This window comes from Culex pipiens, chromosome 1, assembly GCF_016801865.2.
Source record: "Culex pipiens pallens isolate TS chromosome 1, TS_CPP_V2, whole genome shotgun sequence".
In the NCBI taxonomy this organism is placed as follows: domain Eukaryota; kingdom Metazoa; phylum Arthropoda; class Insecta; order Diptera; family Culicidae; genus Culex; species Culex pipiens.
In genome coordinates, this window is record NC_068937.1 from 65,543,420 (window position 1) to 65,567,176 (window position 23,757).

The following is a 23,757-nucleotide window of genomic DNA, read 5'->3' on the forward strand; positions in this document are numbered from 1 at the left end:
TTTATTTTTCCCCCACTCTAAAAATCCTTCCAAGTTATACATGATATCCTGGCCTATTTTATTACTCGCACTCTTAATTTTATAAAATCCTAATATAAATGTTCTATTTCTTTCCACCGCGCTCTAATTCTCCCTTTTCGTGAGAACTCAGATGTTCTCATAATATTGACCCGAAATTAGTCGAGGTCCTTTTATGACTTAACCCATAGATAATGTAATTTTTATTGTTATCCTTTTTCACAGATATTGTTATTTATTTGTTTCTCGTCAGGACCTCTAGGATAATTTTATTGTTTTCTTGACGCGCATGTCCTTTTTATCTGATCCTTGTCGGGCACCAGTCTGCGCGTGCCACTTAAGTGGGTCATAAAAGTGCTGTCGCATCATCCATATACGCTCTTAGTTGATTTTTTTTATTGTCATCCCTTTTCTTTCATCTCTCCTGATTCGTCTTACAGGTAGTTATACAAAACCTAATATTTTCGCTTTTAACAAAACAGAGAAAATCTACTTTGAATTTTTCTGGTAAGGCGAGGGTCGCTTCACTTGCTCTGTCCTGTGGGCTAATTTGCTAATGATTATTTGGGATGAAATCATATTTCAATAAATAACCAGGTAGCAGTTATTGATCAACGCGCCCGAGTGCTTCTAGCAGATGCGGCGAATAAAGCTAATATAGGGGTCATTCCACCTGAAGCGGAACACCATTTGAAAATTACCATCTCCGATTCTGCTCAAATTTGGCAGAGCTGTTAAGACTATCAAAACATGCAAAAATCCTGAATTTCATCCAAATCGGACCACCCCCTCCATTTTTGTACCCTCCCAAAAAATCGACTTTTTGGCGATTTTTGAGCGAAACCCCTATCTTCGAACGACGATAACTCAGGAACCACAAATCTTAGAGGGTCGGTCTTAGACTCAATTTTGAAGGAAATTGGACGTAGAATCGATTTCCGTGATCAAAATTTAGATTAAAATATGTTTTCTACCTGTATTGCGCAATTGAAAACTTTAAATGGCCGTATCTCAAAACAGCCCTATTTATTTTATAAATTTGACCTCACCATCGTATTCCCCGTCCGATTTTACATAAGAATCACTTATCGACAGAAAGGAATATGTTTCGTTCCAGAGATATCGAATTTTAATGTTTTGAGTATTTGAGATTACCTAAATTATCTACACTCGCCGCCTCTGCAAGAAGCACTAAGTCGTGCTGATGAAAAAATTACTACCTGGTGTTCTGTAAGATGAATTATTTTTATAATTTTATACGATTTTGAGATAATCAATACCTTGAACAATCTTTTTTTTGTTTAAGGAATATTTATTGAGTAATTTTTAATGCACTATTTTTACTGATCTCAGTGTCATTGAACCATATTAAGTAAAATTTGAACTTTTAATATTTATTTGCAAATGCTACAGAGTTTTTACAATAAAATTTTCGAAAATTTATCATTATTCTATTATTTTCATATTTTTTCTAATTCCTCATTTCTTCCCACTTTCTCAAATTATTTCTTTTATTTCTTCTTTTATTTGAAACGAGAGCAAATGTAGAGCTGGCTGTAGTAGATGAAATAATTCTCATGGGTTCTAGAGCTTTTGCCATGTGCGGTAGCGAAATAGTGCCATTCAGCAAAAACCCCAAATTCTGCCTTAGGGTTTGAAAGATTGATCATATTAAACCGATTTTTATAATGTGTTTCATCAGAATAATTGATGATTTTTGAATTCTGGTACATTTAATTTCAAAAGCAATACCATATACTTCTGATACATGTGGATAGCAGCTGTATCGTCTTCCTAGATTTCGAAATGATTGACAAACAAAAAAAAGATTTTTGTTCGGACGGTGTCGAAATGAACACAACTGAATAATAACACAACTAGATAATAAATCAGATTAATCGTTGTGATTTTCTTACCTTTTTCCAGTTTTATACTTTCCAGAAATCCTCCTCCTTAATCATGCTTCACTAGAGTTTTATTCATATTAATTCATAATTTTTAACACGATAATGTATCGTACACTTTTTCTTAAGTTACAAGATCAATTACAATTTCCTGCTAGCTCTGCGGGAATTCCATTCTGCTCTGTATTGCGTGTCGTTCTTGCATTGTACTGTGGGCTTAATTCAATAAATAACCAGGTAGCAGTTATTGAACAGCGCTTCTGAGTGCTTCTAGCATATGCGGCGAATGAAGCTAATGTAGGTAATCTCAAAAACTAAAAACTTTAAAATTCGATATCTCTGGAACGAAACATATTCCTTTCTGTCGATAAGTGATTCTTATGTAAAATCGGACGGGGAATACGATGGTGAGGTCAAATTTATAAAATAAATAGGGCTGTTTTGAGATACGGCCATTTAAAGTTTTCAATTGCGCAATACAGGTAGAAAACATATTTTAATCTAAATTTTGATCACGGAAATCGATTCTACGTCCAATTTCCTTCAAAATTGAGTCTAAGACCGACCCTCTAAGATTTGTGGTTCCTGAGTTATCGTCGTTTGAAGATAGGGGTTTTGCTCAAAATTCGCCAAAAAGTCGATTTTTTGGGAGGGTACAAAAATGGAGAGGGTGGTCCGATTTGGATGAAATTCGGGATTTTTGCATGTTTTGATAGTCTCAACAGCTCTGCCAAATTCGAGCAGAATCGGAGATGGTAATTTTCAAATTTGCATTTTTTCTTGCACACTTCAGGTGGAATGACCCATAGGTAATCTCAAATACTTAAAACTTTAAAATTCGATATCTCTGGAACGAAACATATTCCTTTCTGTCGATACGTGATTATTATGTGAAATTGGCCGGGGAATACGATGGTGAGGTCAAATTTAAAAAATAAATAGGGCTGTTTTGAGATACAGCCGTTTAAAGTTTTCAATTGCGCAATACAGGTAGACAAATAATTTCAATCTAAATTTTGATCACGGAAATGGATTCTACGTCCAATTTCCTACAAAATTGAGTCTAAGACCGACCTTCTAAGATTTGTGGTTCGTGAGTTATCATCGTTTGAAGATAGGGGTTTCGCTCAAAAATCGCAAAAAGTCGATTTTTTGGGAGGGTACAAAAATGTAGGGGGTAGTCCGATTTGGATGAAATTCAGCATTTTTACATGTTTTGATAGTCTTAAAAGCTCTGCCAAATTTGAGCAGAATCGGAGATGGTAATTTTCAAATTTGCATTTTTTCTTGCACACTTCAGGTGGAATGACCCATAGATCAATGAAAAACTTTATAGAGTAATTTTTTTTATTCATGTATAAAAATAATAGTCAATTAGAACTGATTTTTTTAGTATTAAAAATAATAGAACTGATTTCATTTAAAAATATCAACAAGATTTATAACCCAAGTAGCATTTGGCAACATGATAAATTTGACTAAGTCCAGTTTTTGTTTTGTTTTGCTATAGAAACATATATATGACATTTTAGCAACAATACGTCGCAATGTTGCAAACGCTTCGAATTGAAAACAACTTTTCAACAATCCATTTCGTTTTGTAATCGAAACATATTGAAAACTTATTGGTCACATTGTTGCAACATGTGACTTAGCCTGATTTTTGTGCTAAGTTTTATATTGAAATCAAAAATCTTATATACAGTTCGACCAAACCTTGTCTCCTTTCATCAATTCATCCGTGGCTCAGTGGTAGAGGCATGGTGTGAGGATCTGAAGGTACCAGTCCAGAATCCCGAAAGAGGCACATTTGTTTTTTTGTTTAAAACGATATTTTTTGTTTCGGGCAAAATAAATGACAACATAATTGCAACATCATGGCAACACAACAAACTACTTTACCGACATATTTTGACAAACAAGTTGTTTCTGCAACTTCGTCGAAACAAAGTTGAAAACAAGCGGCTAAATGTTGCCAACACAACATTTTCGTGCGCTTTTTAGGGCACTACGAGTGTTCTAACTATGTTGCGATAGCACATTTTGGGTGTTACGAAATAGTTGCATTTAAGGATGCGCAACAAAAAATGTTACTTGGGAAGATTGTAAGTAAATTTGAATTTCAATTTTACACAGAAATTAAATGATAGATTCCTGAAAATTATAAAATATTGTTCATACAAAGAAAACAAGTAAGACATTTTTGTAAGAGAAACAAAAGTAGTAACTGAAGTAAAATATGGCAGAGACGAGAGACGAGACGACTTGAGCAGATCGACGTTCGTATGCAGAAGTTTGTGATGGCAAGATGGTGAGTGGCAAAGTCATGCGGGAGGTTGGACAGGTAACGGTGTTGATGTAGTTGTTAAAGGTCATATCAATGAGGATCAAGTCGAATTAAAACGCAATTTTAGTAACGAGACATTCACGTAAAACAAATTACCAAATTGAAATGTGGAATTAAGCAAAGTAAAGATGATCGAAATGCGAAACATCAATTATGGAACAAAAATGTAAGTTGAGATCATACTGTACGTCTGAAACTATTGAAAAGGAGAAGATCATGGTAAACAAATGATAACATCATCCGATGTCATTAATTTACAAAAGCCAAAGTTGCAAATTACACGAAAAGACAATTTTGGACTAACAACATGTCCTAAACATTTGATAAAAGAATTACATCAACCGATGACAATAATTTGAGAATCTCAAAGATGTAAAACAACTGGAAAAGTCAATTTTGGACAAAAATACTGGATTTACGAACAATTCACAATACCCAGCAAATGAGAAGTCAATGCACTCTCGAAACTGACCATAGTCAACTCACAGCTGGGTTATGAAGCATAATTCATTATGGAAACGACAATTGCACTAATCGACGAAATTCAACACCTTAGCCTCGAAAACTGACCAATTGACCAAGTCACTGTGGATAGCCTCACGATTTTTGATGGAAGACGACAACGATAACAACCAGCCAATCAACACAGTTCTACAACAGATTTTGCTTACAGTGGGAAAAATTCAATGATTTTTTAGGAGAGATAATGAAAATTAATTTCAAATGCAAGATTATTTAAATCAGTTTCAACGAAAATATTTTTACAAGAGAAGTTCAAAACAGTAATTCAAGTAATTTAACAGGACAGTAGATCAAAAGAGTAATGAAAATAATTTTACAGTAGAAAAATCAAAAGAGCAATTATAATTATAAAGCAATTTACAAGAAAGCACAAGAAGAACAAATTGTAAACCGCACGATCACTACACCCGACAATATTCTTTCCATAGATGATCATTTCTTTCAGACGATCATCTAGCTGATAAGTGTGGGGGAGATTAACCGAATCATTTTTTTTTTAAATCAGTTTTTTATAGCCAGCCATTTATATTTTTATGATTTTTCTTCCAACCTATAAATAACTTTCGATAGATGTTCTTAATGCTTTTCAAGTATACAAACATCTAGCTGGTAAGTGTGGGGGAATGCAGCAATCTCAAATTTAAATCATTGAATTTGTCCATTTTTCGATCCTCACCACAGTTCTGACCATGCGCGCTTACGCAAGCATAAATAATTTTACTCGTCGACTCGCGTTGCGCGACAAATAATTAAGCTTATGTACAGGTGTGGACCATGAGTCATCCTCACCTGAAAAGCCCTTAATAAATTTCGCCAATTGTTAGGCAATCAAAAAAAAAAAAATGGTTAAGCTTTCAATTATGAATGTGCGATGTTATTCCACAGGGGAAATTGAGGGTGTGGTTTAACCAAATTCATTGGCATGTTTGTTCAATGGAGAATTCGGCCTTTCATTATTGACCAACATTTTTGAGAATGTTTTAGGAACATAATTTTGATATTCCAATAACATAATTTAAAGTTTCACGACAATGGTTCGAACCCATGACTTCCGATTTTGAGGTGTACTCACTACATCATACGGAAAGTCATGAAGAATTGCAGAGGTCTGCATAATTTAATTCATGAGGTTCATCGATGCTTCTCATCGAAACGGACCACTTTTAGCAGAACAAAATTTAGTAGAGTTTTCGGGGACTGACTATAAAAACCCAAAATTCTTGAGGAGGTGCAGTTAGTTCCAGTTCTTGTTCCAGTCCAGTTCCAGTTCCAGAAGACGCCCCAGACCAGCCAGACCCGCCAGCAGCCACCAGTAGCAGAGGCCCCAGTCCAGCCGGACTTAGCGGTGGAGGCCGCAGTCCGCCGGGACTTAGCCGTTTGAGAAGTCCACCCGCGACTTAGCCGATTGAGCAGTCCGCCGGGACTTAGCCGTTTGAGAAGTCCACCCGAGACTTAGCCGTTGGAGAAGTCAGCCGAGACTTAGCCGATTGAGAAGTCCACCCGGGACTTAGCCATTTGAGAAGTCGGCCGAGAATGAATGAAATTAGCAACAAAAAGTTGAGTGATGTGATCGTGCGAGTAAAAGTTGAAAGTGTTACCGCAAAAATGTAATCTTTAAAAAGTGTAATATACAAATAAGTGAAGTTTACTGATCTGTTTTGACTCTACAAGTAAATATCACAAAAATCCTGAAAGCCTAAACCGCTCGGGCACGTTCACTAAAAACGCTTATATACTAAGAATTTTGAAAATTCGTCACTTTTTGTTTACTAAAATGCAAATATCTCGGCTTTGCGTGGACATAAATTGAATGCTAAAAAAAGCAAAACGATCTCCGTAAAATTTCCTATAAGCTAAATGCACTAGTTTTGGCTGCAAAATTTTTTGGCTCGTTTTGGAGAGCGATTTTTGAAATTTTTTAGCTAAAAAATATAATTTTTTCCTATCTAAAACGCCCTGCCATGCCCAAAAACAAGCTTTTATAGACTATGTCTGTACAGGAATTTGTTCAGGAGACATTAAACTATAACTTGAAGCCCATAGCGACCAAATTTGAATGACTTTAGTATGATTGTTACGCGCATTTCTGAAAAAAATACTCGAAAAATGCACTTTTTTCATTCAAGCTCCGCGCGCGAGTTGTAAACCATTTTTGGGAATTTTTGTTGTATGAAAACATTGTTCCTGACATCCTTATCTATCATTCTAGGGGTGAGCACCAAAGATTTGATGCGGCCGGTCAAATCTCTCTGTGTGTGTGTGTGTGTGTGTGTGTGTGTGTGTGTGTGTGTGTGTGGTCCAATCCAATACCCGCTGGCCGGCAGCGAAATTATGGGAAAGTATAGTTTGTATCAGACTTGGATTATGCTGATACAGCTTACCTCAGTCCCGGGTATTAGGTGGTGATAGCCCTCGCGCTGCTTCCAACGACCCATTTCACAGAATGACAGAGCTCTTTGCGGTCCAATTCCGAGGTCGTTGGGCATTGTCTGGCCCCGCCTAAACATAGAGCAAAAACCAGACGGGTTCTCGATCTATCTTTAAACTTCCAATCCCATCAGGCAAACAGTTGAAAAGAAGGCAAAATTTTTAAAATTTCAGTTCGGATAGATCTCACCAAGTTTCTGGATCGACCGGTTGTCCAATTTCTAGGCAGCTTTCAAGCACCCGGACTTTGTTTCCTGTTTTGTTTGCAAGCGCCCGGAATTCCAGCTGCGAGCAGCTTTATCACATCCTGGAGTACAGATTCTCTGGCAATTCCATTTCACTAATCTTCCAAGTACTTCCTCTTCAACTGCAACACCTCCTCCAGTAGTAGATAAAACTGCTTGAGCGCTGCTTCCAAAAACATTCCATTGCACACTACTTTTATTTTCTTTCGCACTATTTGATTTTTGTTATTTTAGGCGTAGAAAAAAAACAGGTTGAATACCACCCTTAAAGCGAGCTACACAGAAAAAAAAATCGGGTAAATTTACATCATTTATGATGTATCAAAAGTGCACGTCATTAATGATGCTAATTTACATCAAATTCATTGTAAATTTAAATTCCATCCGACGTAAATGTGCCGAACAAATGTCTCTGATAAAAAATGTAAATTTCCGATGAAATCGATGTAATTTTACCCAAGCAAACAAAATTTTTACTCCGTTGAATTTTAAATCTGATGTAATTTTAATGCGTTTGTGTTTCATTGTACTGTTCCGCTGTTTCAAAAGCTATGCTTATTGTGTTTTTTATTTTAAATAAATAATCTTTTTAAACAGCTTTCAGAACTCATTTTGAAATACAAACATAAAAAACTACATCGAACTTAAAATCCAACGAAGCATAAAAGTAATAATAGCTCACAAAGAAGTGAGCAAGCAAGTTTCTATCATTATTTATTTTTTGCTAAATAAAGTAGAAAGTCAGTACAAGTAAGTCAGAAACAGTAATTCAGTATGAAAAATTTGTTTATGATGTTCTAACTTACGGTTCATATCCGGTCATCAAAAAACCACAGCACACAGGGAGTATACCGTGCCAATCTGCAGCGACACGTTCCGCTTCCGTTCCTGGCAATTCCTTTGCAAGGGGCAAGAAACTCCTTTGAACTTTACTAATTATATTAATAAGTATACTAACTTTCGCTATTATATTAATACTTTCCCACCCTGAATACATACACCTTTAATAGAAATGTCATAACTGACGTAAAGAAAAGTCAGACTTTTGTTGTTGTTTTTGTTTACCGTCGACCGTCGTCGGTCGACCGTTGCCGCTTGCTGGTCTCACAAGCCAGGTTCCCATCCGATTCCCACCCAGGCTCTTCACGCCGAGAATGGGATGTGGCCAACTTTGAACTCTGTTCCAAGTATCTAACAGGAAATACTCGCCTATTGTCAAACTCGCCAACTGGAAGCTGTAACTTTGCCATCTCCGGAGTACATGCGATTGCCGGAAGATGGATTCCGTTGTAGCTGGTTCTGTCCAGAACGGCATGACGGAATTTCTGCCAACCGTACCTCGAACGGCTATAATGCCAGTGCCAAAGGAACAGCCTTATGAGCGCCACAGTAGTAGGAGGAGAAGGAGGATGACATTTTCTGAAGTGTTTTCATGCCAATGCAAGTGCCTGTCTGACGGTGGAAATTTCGTCAATTGAGCCTGGTCGGGCACAGCGGTTAGCTCTAGCCAAACAAACGTGGCCAGCTGATGTGTCAAGAGTCCCTACCGAAGATGTTACACCCGAGGTTACACCAGACACGGTCAATTTGGAGATGGATGTTGAAGCCAGTCAACGTGCCCTGACATCTAAGGCAAACGAGCACGATAATGTGTTGAGGTCAAGGTTGAGGTCCAAATCAGGTCCACAAATATCGCGGTAGAAAATCTAGCCTAGACGAAACATCTCCCAACCCGCCCCTCGAACGGTCTATGATTATAAAATTGTTTTATTATTCAATTGTGCTTAAAAATAAAGAATCGGCCTTGAACCTCGAGCTGGCCTGAAGCCGTCTACCATGGCCAATTCGTTCTCTTCATGGCCGGTTTGTCTCTCTGCTCTTCGCCACGAATTCCTGATGCTTTCTGGCCGCCTTCCTCCCCCTTCCATTACGGTAAATCTCGCAGACGTCGGTTTGGCGGGAGTTCCAGGATGCTCAGTTTACCGAAAGCGGTTGCTGCTGTGGCCATATCCACTTTCTCTTTGCGATGACTGTTCAACGGATTCCTAAAAGATCCGGACAAGTTCCGCGAGAAGAAATATAAACCTATTTCAATCAGCTGATAAATGAAAACAACAACAATCCGCTTGCACTGTCAAAATCAAGGTGCTTCAGGGCCGTAGCCAGGATTTTTGTTCGGGGGGGGCTTGGGTGTAAAAAATCAAAGAGTATAGAAATCAGTAAAAAAAATTATAACATCACTTAGTTAAAGGTATAATTATTGAGATGAATTGTAAAATTATAATGTAACGTATGCAAAAAAGTTTTCAATGATTTTCATCTTAAGTTTTAATGTCTTTATTGAAGAAACTCCTTCGTCAAAAATTTATCTTATTTCATACAGCATGTTTGTTTGTTTCTTTGTGGAGTAGAAAAGAAAGTTTTTTTTAGCATAAGCATAAGCATAGGTGCCCACCCGCAGTTGCTACTCCGTTATTGACCAGGTCCTCCAGAAGTTACATCCACGAGCCGTGGAAGATAAGTGGGTGTAGAAAAGAAAGTTTTTTTTACATTTTCTTCGATTTTTGTAATAAACTGTTGCTAAATTTAAAATTAACTTGAATCAATTTTTTGACAGGAAATAAAAAAATCCTGAAAAAATATCTATTTATTTAACCACAAGTTATTATGTTTTTTTGTATGTTTTACACTTTGTTTTAATTTTGTTTTTTTAACTAAATCTGAGAGTAAAAGCCACTAACAAACCGGTAAATTTGAATTATAAAATTTTAAACCGTCTGTGTGATCATTGTGATGGCTTATCCGAACTATAGTTGTATAAATATGAATATGAACTTATAAAATTTCAAGCACAACATAAAACTCATAACGGACAATTATTTTTTTCTTAAAATTGTAAACCTAAAAAATGTTTTATTTTAATTGTTCTAAGGTGTTGAAGCGATTTCATTTTTTCGAAGCTCCTGCAACCTCTCAAAAATAAATAATTTGAATAAAATACAAAAATTGATAATCGTTGAAATTCCGGCTTCTGAAGTGTCTCCGTGGTAATTGGACGACCCTATATTGGGTATTTTTTAAGAAATAGATTTGAAGAAATAGATTTGAACAAAAAATTTTTGTTAATAATGCATATTTAACCATTTTTAAATTAAGCTAACAAATATCATAGTTTGATTGTATCATAGCTCGATTGTATCAAACATCAAAACGATTAATGTTTAACTTTAATATTACGGTTAAACGCCATTATCAAATTCATTACTTTAGAAAATTGCTCCAGAATTTAAGCATTAATAAAATTTTAAAAATTGACAACAAAAATATTAATCAGATCCTTATTTCTAAAGAATTTTATTTTAATAAAATTTCAATCCAAATAATGTATCGTTGCAGTGCTTCTTATCTTCGAAATTATACAATTAAATTTTTCGATCGAATAAGCGGTTAAATTTCAATCAAAGATGCTTATAGACGTTATTATAAATATTTATAGTCAAAATATGTATAAATCTATGAATTCGTAGAAACCGTTTTTTTTAAATTATCTACAAAAAAATAAATCCACAGTAAGCTTAAAAGTGCATATTTCATTAAAACGCAAAAATTAACATTATCCAATTCATTGAAAATAGTTTACAAACTATTTAACAAGTATTTTCAATGAAAATGTGTATTTAAAGACAAGTTTTTGCCAGATTTTTTGAGTCAATCTTAAAGAGCGGAAACAGCAACTTCAAGCAAAATATTTGTATTGTTCTTATCGTTTTTTAACCATGTAATTACTAAAAAGCATTGGAGATTGGTCTATTAGTTCCTGAGACACATCTTCTCGAAATTTAAAATACACTTGTACGATAAAAATATAAATGCGAACACGATTAACAAATTGAAATCTTCAATTAAGTTATTTCTTCATTTTGAAATAACTGTCAGAAGTTGACTCAGAACTATATTAAATTTTAAAACAAGTGTTGATAACCAATATGATTTTACAAGATAAAGAGGAAAAATCCTGGATGTTTGACTAAATTGTATGTAAATTTGCTGTGGTGTTTATAGAAAAGACTCTCTGTATCTATAAAGCAAAACAGAAAAAAAAACACAAATGAAATCCTTTTTTGTATTTCTGGGATTTAACTAATAAAAATCATGTTGAATAATATAGGATTGTAAATCGATGATTATTCAAGCAATATCTTGACCCTGATAACAAAATCCTGCACATTTTATGGTTTGGAAAATTTATATTTACAAAACCTTGCAAAATTTAAAGTAAAGAAAACTTTATGTAAGAATTATTAAATCAGTTAGATTTTTCCTGTTAATCTAATCCAAGTCTGCATTTTGTCAATAGAACCAAATTTTACATTCAAACGAAAATAAAATAAAAATGTCCTGTAATACGGAGACTCTTAAAACTCCATACAAAAAATGCTCAAGAAACGGTCAAGTCAAGGTCAAGTCAAGTCAAGTCAACGTACGCAGCTGTAAAGAAACAGAAACAAATAGCGGCGTTTGATCTGCAATATGTTGTTGTTTATTTTATTAACGCGACTTTAACCTAGAGAGGTCATTCGTCACTTAATCTGCAATATGTGTTGGTGAAAAAATCAAAGCTATTGATTTGTTTTTTTTTTTTAATGCGACTGAAAATAACGTTTGAAAAATGTATTCGCTCTAAAATAATACTGAAGAATTGCGTCATGAAGCCGACTGTCAAAACGCTGAGTCAAAAAAGGCCGAAAATGATAAGGATAGATTTTATTTTTTGCTCAGAATAAGTTTAAAATAAGGTAAAAGTCATTACAATAATCATCTTGAAAAATGAAATACTTGAATTCAAAAATAAAATATTGAAAACATCAAAAAATTAAAAATCATCAAAAGATAATTTATTGGAATTTTGATTTTTTTTAATATCTAGATATTTTTTTTAATATCTTGATTTTTTTTAAATTTAGAATTTTTGTAGTATTAATTAGTTTAATGTTTTTCTGACAATTGTTTTCTTAAATCAGGGGTGCCCACTCTTTTAGCCCTGCGGGCCAGTTCTGATTTTTCAGAAGCAGTGGCGGGCCGGAACTAATATTTGATAAAAGTTGAAAAAGCAAACTCATTTTTTTATGATATGATATGATATATGCTAAAAAACGCCACTTTGGTCACTCTTGATCCGATTCCGGAGCATCGGAAAATTGTATGGAGGTTACGTAAAATCATATTTTGATCAAAGGAGGCTAAAAAATCAAAAAATCAAAAAAAAAACGTCAGCAAACGAAAAAAAGGTAGTGTTATTTTAAAATAACATTCAAATTTTAATGGTCGATGCAATTTTTAAGTTTAATTTCCTCAACACTAAAATATAAAAAAATCAATGAGACATGATAAAATTTATTCAAACGAAATTTTGATTCGAATATCCTTTACAAAAAAAACTTTGTGCGTTGTTGTGCACCTTCAAATATAAAAAAAAAAAATTAAAAACACACAGAATTTTAAAAAGTAAAACATTATATATAAAATCATTTTCAATTTGTTATTCTTCGAAATTTAAAGCATATTAAAAATATACAGTATGTAAAAAAAAGGTTTTCTTTAAAACCTACGTTTTTAAATACCTGGACAAAAAGTAAGTTTGATCCACGATAACAAAAATTACGAAATTCCATACATTTTTGGCAGGTTGCTCAAACGAAACCATAACAACGTTTTTGCTTAGGTATTTAAAAACGTGGGTTTTATAGAAAACCTGGATGTATGGGTATCAAAAGATCGGAAATTTTATGCCCTTTCTGATGCCACATAGGTTGACTTGTGAATTGAGGACCGGTATAGATGCCGGCGGATTTTCCGACGACGTAATTCCGGGTTGGTACGAAATTCCAACGAAAAATCTATTCTATCGATACAAATACCCCCAAAACGGTGTTATACCCACTCCAAAATATTTATTTAGCAATTCTATGGTAATATATTGACATTTAGTTGAATTAAAAGTTTGCAAAATTAAGTTTAGATAAGTTTTATATAGAATTTCCAGAGTTATATAAACTTTTATACTAAGTAGTTAGTAAACTTTATATTCAATCCAAATTATTTTTTTAATCAGTCAAGGATGCCTATTTGGAGTTGGGAGACTGGATTTATGGTGATTTGTCAACAAATAACATTATTTATGTTAATTTTTCGAAAGGTGTACAAACTTTTTTTGCACCTTTTTTATTTTCGTAATAGTATTTGTTATATAACTTTTTATAGAAATCATCTTTTCATGAGCTTTTTGTAGCAAAATGTTTGGCATGAGTTTCTGAACAAAACGTAGTACTAGGTTCCTGTCAAACTTTAAATTTTTTACATGTTTCATCACAAAATATGCATAGTGCCCAAGGGGTGTAAATACTTTTTTTACATACTGTATTTTTTGCTTCTTTATTTCATGACTCATTTTTTTTTAAATTTTAAAATATTTGAAATGATCTATTTTTAATAAAAATTATTTGCTTTTTAAAGCTTTATTTAAAAAAATGCTTTATTTTTTTTCTGTTTGAGTATTAAGACACGGAATCCTGATTACAAGGACTATTGTATCGTGTTACCCATTTTTACTGTTTTTTTTAAGCAATTCCAGATCTATAACACAGTTCCTATTGAGAGGAAAAGTGCTGTTCCATTCAGATGCTGTAATCTCCATTCCTTGTGCCTTGTGCGCTATGCATCGCTAGAACCGCGGTGACAATTTTTTCGTGTCATTTTTCAAGCTCTTCCCAGCAGCTATTATTTGCCGCGCGGGGTCTTGTAAAGACAATTGTCTTTTTGCGGTGCTACTCTTGCGGTGTTCCCTTTGCTCTGATCTGGACAATGCGACTGGACTGCAGTGCAATACCGATCGGCTGGGCATTATTTACATGCGAAGACACGAGGAAAGTATTTTGGGAAGAGGCGCAAAGGAATATCCCAAGATCGATCACATGCTTGAAGAGCACGTGAAGCAACCGTTTTATACTCATACGGTTGCTGCTACCTCTGAACTTAAACCTAAGGCTGCCACCCTGAGAAGAACCCATGACTTTCCGCTTATGAGGCGAAACCCGTAACTGCTTTATTACTGAAAAGTTGTTCTGAAAAATACATTAGTTTTTGCTTATTTATTTATTTAAAAAATAGAGAACAACTTCAATATGAAAAAAAAAAACACATTTAAATCTGAAAAATATTTAAATTTAGTGTCTTTTAGTACATTTTTAGACAACAATCCAAGTTTTTTCATAAATTTCACAACTTTATGAAATGGACAATTTTGTTTTTTTGCACCATTTTTCAGTCTAAAAAAAATTAAGAAAAAAAAATTATAAGAATTAAATTCAAACATGAAGAATGTTGCATAAATATGTTAAAATTCGATCTCTAGCTTATTTTCTTTATTTCAGACAATCAATTTATTTATTTAATATTTCATGAACAGCCTTATAGGCTGGTCATAGAACTATTTTGAGAAGCCATCGTGGGCCTGATGAAATGGCTTCACGGGCCGGACGTTGGGCAGGCCTGCCTTAAAATGACATGTTCCAACAAAATTTACATTTGAGTAAAGTAAAATGGCAGAGTTTTAAAAATTTATTTAGTGTTTTTTTCGATGGAAAATACGTTTTTTCGGAATTTTGAGTACGCCATTAAATCGAGCGTCTAATTTTATAAAAAATGTTCCCTGGACACCAAATTTCTATCTCATCACCGTTTCAGGCTGCAAATTATTGAAAAACACCTTTTTTTCGCATGTTCAAAAATGAAAGGGGTCGTACCGCCCCTCCGTCATGAGATATAAAAAAACGGACCTCGGATTCATGATCAGGGACAAAAGTTACCCCTTAGAACAAAATTTCACGCAAATCGAAGAGGGATCGGGGAACTTTTCTCGATTTCGTGTGAGTTGGTAGAGAATTACCCAAGTAAGAAAATAAAAAAAATACGACAATTTTTTTTGTCCCTGATTCGATTATCCGAAGTCCCATATAGACCCTTCGGATAATCGAACTTCGGATAATCGAAACTTCGGATAATCGACGCTACGGATAATCGAGTCTGGACTGTAGAGACTTTCAAAAACTTCAAAATGGAAATTCAAATCCATAAAATCAAAAAAATAATAATGAAAAAGTTCAAAAATGAAAGATTAATCAGAAATTTAATAAATTAAAAATTATGTTTATTTGATTTGATTTTATAAGTTTTTGAATCTGAGCTTAATTTTCCTAGAATTTTAAAATTAGAATTGTATTTCAGATAATAGTTGAAATTCACTCAAATGTTTTTCATATTAAATATCCCAAGATCGATCACATGCTTGAAGAGCACGTGAAGCAACCGTTTTATACTCATACGGTTGCTGCTACCTCTGAACTTAAACCTAAGGCTGCCACCCTGAGAAGAACCCATGACTTTCCGCTTATGAGGCGAAACCCGTAACTGCTTTATTACTGAAAAGTTGTTCTGAAAAATACATTAGTTTTTGCTTATTTATTTATTTAAAAAATAGAGAACAACTTCAATATGAAAAAAAAAACACATTTAAATCTGAAAAATATTTAAATTTAGTGTCTTTTAGTACATTTTTAGACAACAATCCAAGTTTTTTCATAAATTTCACAACTTTATGAAATGGACAATTTTGTTTTTTTGCACCATTTTTCAGTCTAAAAAAAATTAAGAAAAAAAAATTATAAGAATTAAATTCAAACATGAAGAATGTTGCATAAATATGTTAAAATTCGATCTCTAGCTTATTTTCTTTATTTCAGACAATCAATTTATTTATTTAATATTTCATGAACAGCCTTATAGGCTGGTCATAGAACTATTTTGAGAAGCCATCGTGGGCCTGATGAAATGGCTTCACGGGCCGGACGTTGGGCAGGCCTGCCTTAAAATGACATGTTCCAACAAAATTTACATTTGAGTAAAGTAAAATGGCAGAGTTTTAAAAATTTATTTAGTGTTTTTTTCGATGGAAAATACGTTTTTTCGGAATTTTGAGTACGCCATTAAATCGAGCGTCTAATTTTATAAAAAATGTTCCCTGGACACCAAATTTCTATCTCATCACCGTTTCAGGCTGCAAATTATTGAAAAACACCTTTTTTTCGCATGTTCAAAAATGAAAGGGGTCGTACCGCCCCTCCGTCATGAGATATAAAAAAACGGACCTCGGATTCATGATCAGGGACAAAAGTTACCCCTTAGAACAAAATTTCACGCAAATCGAAGAGGGATCGGGGAACTTTTCTCGATTTCGTGTGAGTTGGTAGAGAATTACCCAAGTAAGAAAATAAAAAAAATACGACAATTTTTTTTGTCCCTGATTCGATTATCCGAAGTCCCATATAGATAGACCCTTCGGATAATCGAACTTCGGATAATCGAAACTTCGGATAATCGACGCTACGGATAATCGAGTCTGGACTGTAGAGACTTTCAAAAACTTCAAAATGGAAATTCAAATCCATAAAATCAAAAAAATAATAATGAAAAAGTTCAAAAATGAAAGATTAATCAGAAATTTAATAAATTAAAAATTATGTTTATTTGATTTGATTTTATAAGTTTTTGAATCTGAGCTTAATTTTCTTAGAATTTTAAAATTAGAATTGTATTTCAGATAATAGTTGAAATTCACTCAAATGTTTTTCATATTAAATGCTTTCGATTCAAATTCAAACAAAATCTGAATATTTTTGAGAAACTATGATATATTTTGAAAAATGTAGACAAAAATCACCTTAATAAAAAAAAATATACAAGGTTTAGATTATCCGAAGTTCTAAGGATAATCGAATCTTGAACAAATAAAATCGTTATTTTCTTATTTGTTTCTCACCCAGTCGGCCTGGGTTCGATCCCAGACGGTCCCGTGGCATTTTTCGAGACGAGATCACGCCTTCCGTCGGACGGGAAGTAAATGTTGGCCCCGGACTAACCTAAAAAGGTTAGGTCGTTAGCTCAGTCCAGGTGTAGGAGTCGTCTCCCTGGGTCTTGTCTCGGTGGAGTCGCTGGTAGGCAGTTTTACTAACAATCCTAAGGTCGTCAGTTCGAATCCTGGGGTGGATTCAAGCCTTCGGACACCTAGTTTCGAGTAGGAATCTCGCAATCGAGAATGCCAAGGCAATGCTGTAGAGCGAATAATTTGATTTCTTATTTGTTTGATTTTAACCTCAAATTCGGCATCTGCAACCACATTTTAGTTAAATTTGCACAATATTTTTTGATTACCATTTTGGCCGCCATCTTGAATCTAAAAATTCTAAATTATATTATTGACCATTTTTGCGCAACCGGCTCAAAGGGGCAACATAACAGGTACATTGCCAGGCAAGCTAGCACACATGGGTTTTTTGGGAAAGTGTCTCCAAATTTAAAGAAGGTATTAGTTCCGAAAATTGGTAAGAACTGGAACTCCATACATTTTGACGATTTTTCACAAACTTCAAAGGCTTGATGGTAGGTGTTCCCGTTGTCAGAAAAAGCTCAAATTTGATTTCAGGGGGTAGCCCCGAGTAAGCCCAGATTTGAACTACCCTAACCAATGTAATGCTAAAACCACGAGGTGAATGAGATGTTACTGAATGGAACGATGTTCAAATTTGCAGCTCTATTTTTAAATATTGAATCCATAATCTACAAAAACTGAGCCCGGCAATAGACAGACAAATAACTTAGTTTGATCAATCCGTGGTTGATTCTCTATCTTACAAACTATTTCTTAAAAGAGAACACACAAGCATCGATTTGAGATTTTTTTAGGTAGTCCAATTCCAAAAAGTTGGGAAAAATTTCGGGGGGGGGCTGCAGCCCGGTAGCCCCCCCCCTGGCTACGGGCCTGAGGTGCTTCAAGTGTTGGTGAGAACTCATGGTTGACATTTCGTTAATATATTAAAAAGTATATTAAAACTTCGTTATTCTACCAAAATGTTCTTAATATTTTTGAAGTTTCCTCCCCCTTGTTCTTTTGCCAAGGATGTTCAGCGGTCTTGCTGGTATTGTTCAATCATGACTGCCGTGGGTTTGATTATTGTTACAGCTGCCTCTCAGATGAGCTTGCCAAGAGTCCTCGGGGTAGCGAGCACTCCATACTAGGATTCCTAGAAGGTTAAATATGGTTTTCTAATGTTAGCTACCGCTTATCAATTAACTATCGGAAGGAGGGAAGAATGCGGAGGATTGGGCAGAGGGGGTGAGAGACAACTGCACGGGATAGGCCTTGAAATTTTGGTAATAAAAATGATCACCTTCCGGTTGTTTTTGCAGATTTTTGGTGACCTTTCCGTTGATATCTTCGCCCAACTATTTCGTACCTTTCGCAGTACTTCGCCAGACGGTGCTATAAGTTGAGTCTGTTGATCGTTGCTTGCCCCTTTCGGTAACAGTTCAATCGATTTCTTGTCAATCCCGAAAACTTGATCCTTTCAAGGCAAATCACCTTATTCAATTTCTCCTTGTTTCTCAGCAGCATCTCAGGCTCTTCTAACTCCAAGCTATACAAAACACTCAATGAATAAAAACTTACGATTTCAGCTGACTTCTCCTGCGCCTAACGTTGAACGTTGTCCCAAAATCGCAAAAAATCACTTTCGACTTCATCGAAAACTTGTTTTTGTTTTGACTTGTTTCCAAATTTTGACATTTAGGCACAGTCTCAATGACTTGGCATGCTTTTAATAGACCGGTTCGATAACTGTCGGAGTTCGGATTAGGGTATCGGTACACGCTGTGTACAGTTGACTTATTTCAAGTTAAAATCATTTATACACTCAAATCTCAACCATGTTAACCTAGAAAAAAATGCTGAAAAAAGGCAGCTTTTTGAAATAACCTTCCCACTAAGAATGGAGCACTTATGGGAGAACTGTCATTTCTACCACTCAAATCGGGTGCTCCATTTTGGCTCGAACCTCGAGTCGGTCTGGCTCGAGCCAAAATTCTCAGTGGGTTGGCTTTTCGATGGAAATAAACGCAAAAAAGGTAAACTGGTCCATGCTTTCTCAAAATTATTTGGTTGTAGTGGGTCAAACAAGTTTTTTGTCAGTTCTTGCTGACTGAAATTAGAAAACTTTTTAGATTATTTATTTTCTACTCCTTGTGGTAAACTGGGAGTCAAACTGACTAGATCATTTTAAACACCGTCCCTCTCAACAATTCATGGTAACATTTAATAGTCATGATTATCCCCTCCACATCGAAGAGTTAAATCACCATGCGCTCTTCTAAATATACCGCCAGTGGGGGCGACGATACACCTCTCGTAACAAAAATAATTTAAATAACATCGAAAAAATTTTATTGTAGAATTGTTCTTGGATAGTTTACTAACATTTTCCCAAAATGTGGTGTAATTCGATGGACTCTACCGTAAACTGGGGTGACTTTGATAGCCCGGGATGACTTTGATAGGTTTTTCAAATGCCCGTCAAATTAATATCTAAACATTTTTGAGTATGTAAGCTGTTTTATTTGGTAATCGATTGACAACAACTTGTTCAACTTAACAAACACTGAGCTTTATTAATCGGTCTTTCTTGCTCGACACTCGGATAAAGAATGAATGGAAAAGAGAGAGAATGAGAGAGCCTATGGATGAATGAATGACGTTTAGAATGGAGTGTGCACAAACTACGTAACTATGGCGTGGTAGCAAACTACGTAATATAACATCCTCCCTGTTGTATAAAAGAAAAGTAATCAAAACTGAAACTAAATGCAAAAGGAATAAAAAAATACATCGCTCAAACTAAAAACTAATCTTCTCGACGTCTCTGATGTCTGTCGTTCCAAAACCAGTTATGCCTCCTCGGAATTCTTTTCGTGCAAAAGTCGCTCTGGGATTGCTCCACTTCAAACGGATCGATGATTGGAGTCGAGATTTGGTGTGGTAACTTGGGCGTGTTTGGTTCTTTACGTGGTTCATGATTCACCAAGTCTCGACAAATCTGTTCGGTGTCCTGGACTACAGCATGAATTACTCGAGCCTTACCGCACGTGAACTGGAACATTTGCCTTTGGCTGCCGTGAAACACCTACGTCACAATTACAGCTACATCTCACCGGTTGCGTGCTTGATAACTCGTAAACCTTCAGAACGCCAGGTGATGTCGTGTGTTGAGCTTCAATGCGGAAGATGTTTCGTTGAGTATCAGCAGGTTTCGGCAGTTTGAACTGAGTCTTGTTGCTGAACTTCAAGTAGCCCAGAGTACGACAAACATTTGCCGACAGTAGCGGACCATGGTCAACATCGACAACTTGCAGAACCAGGTAGTACTTACGGCCGTATTGTCGACATTGGATTTCCGTCTGACCGATCACAGGAATTTCCGCACCTCCAAAACCACGAAGCCGATACTTAGATGGTTGCAGCTCGTTCATGTCTTGTCCGGTCATCCGCTGTAACCAACTGCGTCCCACGAGGCTAGTGCTCGCTCCAGTATCCAACTCACACTGCACTGACTGCCACTTTCCCGCGATACACATGTCCAGATTCGCTGCAATGCTGCCACTTCCGGCGGACACCTTTCCAACTGTACCGCTTTCGCTGCTTGTTGACTCCGTCTCCGTTTCTTCGTCGGTACTGCTTCCGTTGTACGCCATCTGCCTTCGAGATCGTCGTTTTTGCTTCTTTCGCCGTTCTGCTCTGCACACAACCTCGAAGTGATTCTTGCCACCACATCGATAGCATTTCTTGCCGAGAGCTGGGCAGACTCCCTTGGTGAAGTCATGCTGTTCACCACAAAATTTGCACCTCCTCGCCTTCCGCTTCAACCTGTTGACCGTGACGTATTGCTGTTCTTCGGTGAGGGGGTGACGTTCGGCTATCTCCTCCGCGTGACAGAAATCAACAGCTTGTGCTTCCGTTAGATCGGGCATAGTGACCAATCTCGAACGCAGGTTCACCCACTTGATAGAGGTTACCAGCTTGTATCTGATCATATCAGCTTCCAAGGCGTTGAACTTACAGATCTTCGCGAGAGACTTCACCCGGCACACATAGTCGTCGACACTCTCTTCGGGATTTTGCGAAACTGAGAAAAAGTCGAACCAGTCCAGATACACAGAAAAAAAAATCATGGTAATATTACATCTGGGAAGTGGTACATCTTTTATGTCAGAAAAAATGTGTAATTTTACCTCTAAAAATGTGTAATTTTACATCTTTTCTGGTGTAATGTCGCTTTTTCAGTCTAAATTGAGGTAAAATTTCATCATAAAAGAGGTAATATTCAACCTTCCAAAATTAAAGCTTCAAAATTTACACAATTTTTTTCTGTGTACTTGTTCCGCACTCGCACAACTTTCCTTTTAATCGCCGCTAACGCCAGCCCTGGATTTTTCTTCTCTGCGTCCGTCAATTCGAAGTTAGCGTACTTCTTCAGCGCGTCCCTTCCGATCACTGAAAGCAAGATGCTGGTCTTCTGCTCATTTCGATCCTCCGGCCACGTGTCCATGCCAACTGCACTGACATAGAACTTCCAGCTTTCTTCGAAGAACTCAAAATTCCTCTCCATATCTCCCTCCAGTTCAAGCGACGGTGGAAGGGGCACAGCCGTTGGACCCGCACTTGCAGCCACTTGTACCGCTGGCTTCGATTCCTGTGCCTTCTGAATCGAACCAATCAATTCCTGCACCTTCCCCATAAATTGGGTAAACTGCTTCGCGTTCATTTCTTCTGGGAAAACACACAGCTCCGGCACGACGACAGGAAAAATATGGCGCTGGACAGGATCAAACAAGTTCGTTCGATCACCTCCGCAAATGATTTTCTTCGCCGCTCGGACCGGGTTTCTCCTCACTAGACACTTCCGCGATATCAAATGACGCCGGAAATCACTTTTAATCCACGAGTGCTTCTGACACCATGTTTTATTTGGTAATCGATTGACAACAACTTGTTCAACTTAACAAACTGAGCTTTATTAATCGGTCTTTCTTGCTCGACACTCGGATAAAGAATGAATGGAAAAGAGAGAGAATGAGAGAGCCTATGGATGAATGAATGACGTTTAGAATGGAGTGTGCACAAACTATGGCGTGGTAGCAAACTACGTAATATAACATAAGCATTAAGGGATAGCTTATTATCGACCATATATGCAAAAATGTGACTGTTACATTGGATGTATCAAAATTAGTGGCCAAATCAAATTTTTATCAATGTCACCCCGGGCTATCAAAGTCACCCCAGTTTACGGTACCTAAAATGGCAATCGTTTGAAAATTGACTCAATCTCAGCCCTTGGAGGGGGTGACATTGGGTCAAATGAAACTAAAATGATGCTCAAATACAAAGAGATGGTAAAAACAAGTCATCCAATAGTGTTTCTTGTTCGAGGGAATCGTATTGACATGCTGAAATGTTTGAAGTAGAGATTTTCAAACATTTGGGTACTTTCTGATCAATTCCAACAAAATTTTTAAAAAGTTGATTTTTCGAGAGGTCATTTTTGGCTAAAAAACGTACCACAACTTTAGAAAGTTGCTAAAATTACAGGATTTGTTCTAGGAACGAGTTTTTTTTAGCAAAGTCATCTTAAGGTGTCCCTTGCACAACCCTTTTTACATAATTTAGTTTCATTGAGAAGTACTTGAAAAAAGGTAAAACCCGAAAAAAAATACTTTGACCCAATCTCACCCCCCAGACCCAATGTTACCCTTACTGACGGTAGCAAAATTGATTACACAATTGATTCATTTTAAGCACGCAAGGTTTTCAGCAAAAGTAAGTGTTTTTAATTCAACCCTACAATATGGAAACAATAACCATGGTTGGGCTTTCAGAGTAGATTTCAAAATCTGGATTTTTTACATAGCGCTCAAAGCGCTATAGATGTTAATTGTATTCCTCTTACCTCTTACGTTAATAGGCTCCTAAAACTATATGTCAATTTTTATGTACAACAATATGCAAACAAATAAATTGTCAAGACAATATTTTAATATGGACCAACTAGGGGAGTTTGGGGTAATATGGACAGTGGGGGTAATTTGGACACCCCTTAAAAAATCACGTTTTCTTCGCATATAAAGTGAAAACGGCAATTTAAGTGATAAGGCTAGTACTAGTAATGGCCTAGAAGTATGGACAAATCAAAAAAGTTGGAATAGGTTAAGTAGTTTTGGTATAGTATGTGAAAGTTTCCAAAGGCCGGTTGGCACTGCCTTAAGTTCTAATATTTGAGGGTTGGGAAATAAGGTTTTGCAGAGGTTATATGGCAAAAAAGTGGACATTTTTTGTTTAAGGGGGTTGCTTGGA

The 23,757-nt window shown here is 35.9% G+C and overlaps 2 protein-coding genes across 2 annotated transcripts in view; both read right to left on the reverse strand.

Annotated features, from left to right (window-relative positions):
* The window catches only part of LOC128093851 (uncharacterized), a 38,624-nt gene extending 17,012 nt beyond the window's left edge, over nucleotides 1-21,612 (reverse strand). Inside the window, 1 exon segment of the mRNA XM_052711703.1 lies at nucleotides 20,488-21,612. Within this exon segment, the coding sequence (XP_052567663.1) occupies nucleotides 20,488-21,575 (1,088 nt within the window). The 5' untranslated portion in view covers nucleotides 21,576-21,612.
* A 96-nt stretch (nucleotides 21,613-21,708) lies between these two features.
* Nucleotides 21,709-22,400, reverse strand: LOC120428488 (uncharacterized). The gene has a single exon (XM_039593499.2). The coding sequence runs from the start codon at nucleotides 22,166-22,168 to the stop codon at nucleotides 21,728-21,730; it is 441 nt and encodes a 146-aa protein (XP_039449433.2). The 5' UTR covers nucleotides 22,169-22,400; the 3' UTR covers nucleotides 21,709-21,727.
* Nucleotides 22,401-23,757: the final 1,357 nt, after the last annotated feature.

What these genes read in the sequence shown, in the direction of transcription:
- LOC120428488 (XM_039593499.2), bottom strand. Translation starts at nt 22,168, where the DNA reads ATGAACGCGAAGCAGTTTACCCAATTTATGGGGAAGGTGCAGGAATTG.